We start from the raw sequence: 8,627 nt of genomic DNA on the forward strand, positions 1-8,627 counted from the left end.
AGGCAACATGCGCGATATGAGCGGCGCAATGCCGCCCGCTGCTCCGCATTCGCCAAGTCACACGCCACGCCGGAATATAATTTTAGTAGTTAGAATGAACTTGCATTTGTTTACTAGATAGGACTCAAACAATGTTTATTTGGTACTGCACATGTTGTGTAATGTGTGGTAAACATGTCTACAACATAGACCATGCATAACCAAACGTCATGTTTCGTACGTTAACAACCGTAGCACATAACAATTGTCAACCAAACATTACGTATGAAACTGCTCAGTGATGCCCTGCAGACTACAAAACTATATGCAAAACATAATTTTTGGCTTGTATTCACTCAACGAGACACAACTCGGCCACATTTGCAAATACCCCAAAACGATGCAACCTACTGAGCGCCTTCGAGTCGATGGCGTGATACTCCCTGCACGTGTCAGCATCGACGCTGCACATCTTCCACTGGTCCTGGATCTCTCGGATACGTCCGGGTGCAGCGTGATGTGCATGTCCGGACGATTGATGTAGTCGATGGCGTGATAGTCCCGGATCGTACGCGATGAAGAGAAGTACTAGTAGTACTTTCTTCTGAAGAATCAAAATATGTACAAGCAAGGCTTTGTGGTACGAAATGCTCCTACTATAATGGATCGCCAAAAGCCTCTTGCCGGCTTGCTCATTCTGTCTCTTCCTTCTTCGTACCATTTCAGCATAACCTGGTCAGATACGTTGCTTTGGACCCACTGCTAAGCAGCACCTATTCCTGCCTCCACCGCTCCACCAATCCTATCCCTTTTTGCGTCTTGCTCAGGTTAGAACCGATACCTTAGATCTCCTAGTTACAGTCCAGCTCTCGCATGCACCAGTGCCCCCTCCCACTTCCTTGGCGTGCTCCCAATGCCGGAGTCCCCGACCAAGCCCCCCTCGCCGCCGGGATCCCCGGTAAATACAGCCACGCCGTCCGCGGCCTCGGCGCTGCTGCGAATCGCCGTGCTGGCCGTCGCTTTCCTAGCGGTCCAGCTCATGCTCTTCAAGAACCTCCACAGATTCCCGACCACGCGCTTCCTCCCGCCCCCGGGACGTTGCAACAGCACCTGGGCTAACGGCGAGGTTGAGCCCGGCGTGTGCGAGGCCGGGATCATCTACGTCTACGACCTCCCGCTGGAGTTCAACCATGACCTGGTCACGCACTGCGAGCGCCTCTGTCCGTGGTACTCGTTCTGCCCGTATCTGACCGACGGCGGCTTGGGCCGTCCGGCCGCCACGGTGCCGGCCTTCTCCGCCATCGTGCCCAACGCGTCGATGCCCAGCTGGTACAACACCGACCAGTTCCCTCTGGAGGTCACCATCCACCGCCGCCTCCTGTCCCACCGGTGCCGCACCATCGACCCGTCGCTCGCGGACGCGTTCTATGTGCCGTTCTACGCCGGCCTCGACGTCGGCAGCCACCTGTGGGGCCTCAACGCCACCGTTGCCGACCGTGACCGCGCCGGCACACGGCTCCTCGAGTGGCTCACGAACCAGACGTCCTTCAAGAAATCCGGCGGGTGTGATCACTTCATCACGCTCGGGCGCATCACGTGGGACTTCCGTCGGTACTACGACGACGGTTGGGGCACCAACTTCGTGATCAGGCCCGGGATGGCCAACGTCACCCGCCTCGTCATCGAGGCCGACCGGCTTGACCCCCTGGACGTCGGCGTCCCGTACCCGACTGGCTTCCACCCGCGCACCGCTGCCGACGTGCGCGCGTGGCAGCGGCACGTGCTGTCCCTCAACCGCACCAACCTCTTCGGGTTCGCCGGCGCCCAGAGGTCGGGGTTTAAGGACGACTTCAGAGATGTGCTGTTGGAGGAGTGCGAGGACGCTGGGAGAGCGCACTGCCGCTCCGTGGACTGCAGCGGCACGAAGTGCAACGACAATGCCACGACGGTGATGAACCTGTTCCTCGATTCCAGGTTCTGCCTGCAGCCGCGCGGGGATAGCTACACGCGGCGGTCCCTGTTCGACTGCATGGTGGCCGGGGCCGTGCCGGTGCTGTTCTGGCGGAGGACGGCGTACGACCAGTACCCGTGGTTCCTGCCGGTTGGCGAGCGGGGGAAGGAGAGGGAGTGGTCGGTGTTCATGGACCGGCAGGCGCTGCGTGTGGGCAACGTGAGCGTGCTGGATGTTCTGCAGGGGTTCAACGAGCAGCGGGTCCGGCGGATGCGGGAGCGAGTTGTGGAGATGATCCCCAGGCTGGTGTACGGCTCGTCGTCCGACGGGCTCGGCGACGGCATGGAAGACGCGCTGGATGTGGCGCTGAGTGGCGTTGTCAAGCGGTTCCGCCGGCGCCGGCGGAGCATTGCGCGTGAAAAAGGTGCGTGGCCTCGATCGGTTCTCTTCTCACCCTGCGCCTTCTATGTTCTTGTTTTCTTCTGTTTCTTCATTTACCTATGCGGCTATGACTGTGAGCCGATCAATGTTACTATCTTCTTAAATTGTTTTTACCAAGTACAATTTCTGTTTCTTTTGTGTCCAAGCTATTTCCATGCCCCATTCTCAAAACATTGCCATTGATCGACTGACCATCACCTTTCCAAATCTTCTACAGACGGCCCTCCTGCTCCTCTGGCCGCTCGACGCGTCAACGGCACATCGACGACGCCTCCTGCTTCCAACGGCAACAATAGGCCGGTGATCCGGCGGGGGCGCCGCCGATACGTCTCACGGGATAGATCGAGGAGGGCGTTTTGGCCACACATAAGAACCGTCATCCCCCCAGCACCGGCATCAGGACGCCAAAGCTTGCAAACATCATGACCGAGTTCAAAAATACTTGTTTTCGATCACCAGGTGAACAAGGCTTGAAGCATGCATTTAAAAATGCTTGGAGGCCCGAAATTTCGGATCGTGGAGCAGTCTTGGGGTCAAACCTGCGAGAGGTGATTTGCGGAGTGGCTGTTCAGATCACTAGTATACAGCGTGGTAAGCACATCGATCGGTTGTACTGCTGCTAGCCCATGGTTTAAGTAATGGTTAGCTCTCACAGATTAGTTTACTGTGACGGTGCTACGGTCGATGCATCGGTGTTTATTGCAGTTGACCATGCGATTGATTCGTTGCAGGTTCTAGACGGTGGGGGTCAGGACCTGACTGACAGTAATGTAATTTTATACTTAGCACACATCTTGAGGAAAATTATACTCTGGTAATTTCCTTTTTGAATTCGAAATAGTATACTCAGTTACATAATAGTATTACTCCCTCCGTTTTTATTTACTTCCCATATTAGTTTTGTCTAAACTTTGACCAAGTTTATAAAAAAACAATTAACAATCACAATACCGAGTCAATACCATTGTAATCATCATTCAATATGTTTTCATACCATATATATATTTGTTGTTGTAAATGTTTAGATCGTTTTCGGTAAATTTAGTTAAACTTTATAAAAGTTTAACTTAGGTCAAAACTAATATGCGAAGTAATAAAAATGAAGGGAGTACTATCTCCAACTCCTTTTGAAAAACCTTACCATCTCTAGAAGTTGACTGCACTTGTTTATCAGAGCATTTGACTTTCTAGGACCTCTCTGATTTACTGCTTCTTTTTGGTGCAGCGTTCATAAAACACCGAAATAGAAAAGTGCAAGAACAAAATAGGAATGTATGCATGAAACAGAGAACTCGTAAACGTAAGAATTTTGTGAACATGAGTGTTTGGTTCACATGATTTTTTTCAAAATGAATGCAAAATATTTGCCTCGTCGATTAATTAAGAAGAAGAGAATTATCCAGTTAATTTAAGGAATACCGAGCGAAAATCGATAATCAGACAATGATCAAACTGCTCACAAAGTATGATTCTCCACAACCGCACATGCAGCCCAACAAACACTACCAACACAAAACAACCACAATCACCAACACGTGTACAACGCAACGGGACCCTTGACGACAACATCTGAACAAAAGACAAAGTGCAACACCTAAAACACATTAATGACTCAAACCACGAGGACAAGTCGAGAGACCGCCGGTCATACATTGATAGTGCATAAACCTGTCGGTACCCTTAGTAGGGTAGCGAACATGGCCAGAAGTGCCAGATCGAAGGCCACATGAAGAGTTTACCTAGGTTCGGGCCCCCGGGAAGGAGTAATACCCTGCGTCCTGCTACGTCTTGAGCTTGCGTTGGTTTTCCTTGAAGAGGAAAGGGTGATGCAGCACAGTAGCAAGTATTTCCCTCGGTTTTTGAGAACCAAGGTATCAATCGAGTAGGAGGCTCCTCACAAGTCCCACGAACCTACACAAACAAACAAAGAACTCTCAATCAACGCGATAAAGGGGTTGTCAATCCCTTCACGGCCACCTGCGAAAGTGAGATCTGATAGAGATAGTATGATAAGATAAATATATTTTTAATATTTTATAAGATATATGTAAAAAGTAAAGATGCAAATAATAGTAGATTGAAAGCTTATATGATAAAAGATAGACCCGGGGGCCATAGTTTTCACTAGTGGCTTCTCTCAAGATAGCATAAGTATTGCGGTGGGTGAACAAATTACTGTCGAGTAATTGATAGAAAAGCGAATAATTATGAGATTATCTAGGCATGATCATGTATATAGGCATCACGCTCGTGACAAGTAGACCGACTCCTGCCTGCATCTACTACTATTACTCCACACATCGACCGCTATCCAGCATGCATATAGAGTATTAAGTTCATAAGAACAGAGTAAGGCATTAAGAAAGATGACATGATGTAGAGGGATAAACTCAAGCAATATGATATAAACCCCGTCTTTTTATCCTCGATGGCAACAATACAATACGTGCCTTGCAACCCTTTCTGTCACTGGGTAAGGACACCGCAAGATTGAACCCAAAGCTAAGCACTTCTCCCATGGAAAGAAAGATCAATCTAGTAGGCCAAACCAAACTGATAATTCGAAGAGACTTGAAAAGATAACTCAATCATACATAAAAGAATTCAGAGAAGATTCAATTATTTCTCATAGATAAACTTGATCATAAACCCACAATTCATCGGATCTCGACAAACACACCGCAAAAAGAGTTTACATCGAATAGATCTCCACAAGAGAGGGGGAGAACATTGTATTGAGATCCAGAAAGAGAGAAGAAGCCATCTAGCTAATAACTATGGACCCGAAGGTCTGTGGTAAACTACTCACAACTCATCGGAGAGGCTATGGTGTTGATGTAGAAGCCCTCTATGGTGGATTCCCCCTCCGGCAGAACGCCGGCGATGGCTCCAAGATGGGATCTCGCGGATACAGAAGGTTATGGTGGCGGAAATATTTCTTTGCTGGCTCCCTGGATGTTTTCGGGGTACGTAGGTATATATAGGAGGAAGAAGTGCGTCGGTGGCCGCTCGAGGGGCCCAGGAGACAGGGCGCGCCCTCCTATCTCCTGGCCGCCTCGATTGCTTCTTGACTTGCACTCCAAGTCCTCTGGATCACGTTCATTCCAATAATCACGCTCCCGAAGGTTTTATTCCGTTTGGACTCCGTTTGATATTCCTTTTCTTCGAAATACTAAAATAGGCAAAAAAACAGCAATACGGGTTGGGCCTCCGGTTAGTAGGTTAGTCCCAAAAATGATATGAATGTGTAAAATAAAGCCCATAAACATCCAAAACAGGTAATATAATAGCATGGAACAATAAAAAATTATAGATACGTTGGAGACGTATCACGTCCTACTTTGTGTTTGTACTCATGGTGGGATACCTCGTGCGAGGGTTACAATTAGGGATGGAGTATGAGTCTAGCAAGAGTAAGGTTCTACGAATGTAGATGGCAATGAGAGCCCCTTAGCCCCCAACTTATATAGGTGATGGAGGCTAGGGTTTTAAATGAGGTAGATCCAATATGGCCGCCGTCATATTGACTTGGGACCAAGATGGCCTTTTGATGCATATCTGATCCTCCAGGCTACTTCTAATTGCTAGATCCCTGGTGGGCCTCCTAGCCCCCATGGCATCCTGTTGTCGGGCTCCCCTCCGAGAAGCCACCCCCGGTGTACTACACCATAAGTAACCCCGGGCGTATTTGGATTTGGAGTTGGTTGATCTTCGAGAACCCAGGCAGGCTCCTCGTCTTCTTGCTGGTCATCAACACTGTTCCTCGGGAGCTCGGCCTAGAAGGACCCCACAGGCCTACCCGCCACGAGGCCTCATTGAAGGAAATATGCCCTAGAGGCAATAATAAAGTTGTTATTTATATTTCCTTATATCATGATAAATGTTTATTATTCGTGCTAGAATTGTATGAACTGGAAACTTAGTACATGTGTGAATACATAGACAAAACAAAGTGTCCCTAGTATGCCTCTACTTGACTAGCTCGTTAATCAAAGATGGTTATGTTTCCTAACCATAGACATGTGTTGTCATTTGATGAACGGGGTCACATCATTATAGAATGATGTGATGGACAAGACCCATCCGTTAGCTTAGCATAATGATCGTTTAGTTTTATTGCTACTGGTTTCTTCATGATTTATACATGTTCCTCTCACTATGAGATTATGCAACTCCCGAATACCAGAGGAACACCTTGTGTGCTATCAAACGTCACAACGTAACTGGGTGATTATAAAGATGCTCTACAGGTGTCTCCGAAGGTGTTTGTTGGGTTGGCATAGAACAAGATTAGGATTTGTCACTCCGTGTATCGGAGAGGTATCTCTGGGCCCTCTTAGTAATGCTCATCACTATAAGCCTTCCAAGTAATGTGACTAATGAGTTGGTTGCGGGATGAAGCATTACGGAACGAGTAAAGAGACTTGCTGGTAACGAGAATGAACTAGGTATGATGATACCAACGATCGAATCTCGTTCAAGTAACATACCGATGACAAAGGGAACAACGTATGTTGTTGTGCGGTTTTACCGATAAAGATCTTCGTAGACTATGTAGGAGCCATTATGAGCATCCAGGTTCCTCTATTGGTTATTGATATGAGATGTGTCTCGATCATGTCTACATAGTTCTCGAACCCGTAGGGTCCGCACGCTTAACGTTCGATGACGATTTGTATTATGAGTTATCTGTTTTTGATGACCAAAGTTTGTCTGGAGTGCCGAATGAGATCACGGACATGACGATGAGTCTCGAAATGGTCGAGACATGAAGAATTATATATTGGAAGATGTTATTCGGACACCAGAATGGTTCCGAAAAAGATCGGAGATTTTTCGGAGTACCGGGAGGTTACCGGAACCCCCGGGAGAGATAATGGGCCTCATGGGCCATAGTGGAGAGAGGGAAGGCTGCCACAGGAGGTGGCGCGCGCCTCCCCCTGCCCAAATCAAATTTGACAAGGGGTGGATGAGGGAGTCCCGGATTCATGGGTCCTCGGACAGCCGGACTATTAATGTGGGCCGGACTGATGGGTTGTGAAGATACAAGACCGAAGAATCTTTCTCGTGTCCAGATGGGACTCTCCTTGGTGTGGAAGGCAAGCTTGGTGATCGGATGTGAATATTCCTTTCTCTATAACTGACTTTGTACAACCCTAGTCTCCTGCGGTGTCTATATAAACCGAAGGGCTTAGTCCGTAGAGGTAGATATACACAATCATAATCTCCATAGGCTAGACTTCTAGGGTTTAGCCATTACGATCTCATGGTAGATCAACTCTTGTAATACTCATATTCATCAAGATCAATCAAGCAGGTAGTAGGGTATTACCTCCATAGAGAGAGCCCGAACCTGGGTAAACATCGTGTCTCCTGTCTCCTATTACCATCAACCTTAGACGCACAGTTCGGTACCCCCTACACGAGATCTGCCGGTTTTGACACCGACATTGGTGCTTTCATTGAGAGTTCTGCTGCATCGTCACTAGAAGGTTTTGATGGCTCCATCAATCATCTACAACAATGCAGTCCAGGGTGAGGCTTTCCTCCCCGGACAGATCTTCGTATTCGACAGCTTCGCACTATGGGCCAACGCGCTTGGCCATCTAGAGCAGATCGACAGCTACGCCCCTGGCCATCAGGTTAGGTTTGGAAGCTTGAATTACATCGCTGATGGAGACTTGATCTTCGATGGATTCGAGCCCATGACAGCCGCACCCTGCCGCCACGGTGAACATGACTTAAATCTGACATCGGACTGTGCTCAGGGGAAAGCGCCTGTAACTGCTCTGGCCCTAGATCCAGAGCAGATTGCGCCATCCGAGGACGAGAAGCTCAACCCCGCCACGGAAGCCGTAGACTCAGCAATGTTGGAGCCAAACACAGATCCGACCTTGAACGAGGCCTGTGTCACTGGAACCTCGGATTCGTCTCTAGCCATAAGTTCCGAACCGCGTGCGTCCGCGCCCATCGAACCCGATCGGGCGCCAATCGTTGAGTTCAGCTCCGCGGACATCTTCCGGCACTCACCTTTAGGCGATGTGCTAAACTCATTAAGATCCCTCTCCTTGTTAGGGAAGTCTCAGCCGAACTATATCCGGTTTGAATTGGAAGCTGAGGGCGGAGAATTCCGTTTCCCACCCACCACCCACTTCATAGCCACTGTCGAAGACTTAACGGACATGCTCGACTTCGACTCCAAAGACATCGGCGATATGGACGACGATGCCGGAGAGGAGTAGATGCAAGAGCCACT

At 48.9% G+C, this 8,627-nt stretch overlaps 1 protein-coding gene across 1 annotated transcript; it reads left to right on the forward strand.

Annotated features, from left to right (window-relative positions):
- Positions 1 to 805: 805 nt before the first annotated feature.
- Positions 806 to 3,234, forward strand: LOC123041757 (xyloglucan galactosyltransferase XLT2-like). The gene is made up of 2 exons (XM_044464322.1): positions 806 to 2,354; positions 2,589 to 3,234. Exons 1-2 carry the CDS (start codon positions 893 to 895, stop codon positions 2,795 to 2,797), a joined length of 1,671 nt encoding a protein of 556 aa, XP_044320257.1. The 5' UTR covers positions 806 to 892; the 3' UTR covers positions 2,798 to 3,234.
- Positions 3,235 to 8,627: the final 5,393 nt, after the last annotated feature.

The sequence above is a fragment of the Triticum aestivum genome, chromosome 2B, assembly GCF_018294505.1.
Source record: "Triticum aestivum cultivar Chinese Spring chromosome 2B, IWGSC CS RefSeq v2.1, whole genome shotgun sequence".
NCBI lineage: Eukaryota > Viridiplantae > Streptophyta > Magnoliopsida > Poales > Poaceae > Triticum > Triticum aestivum.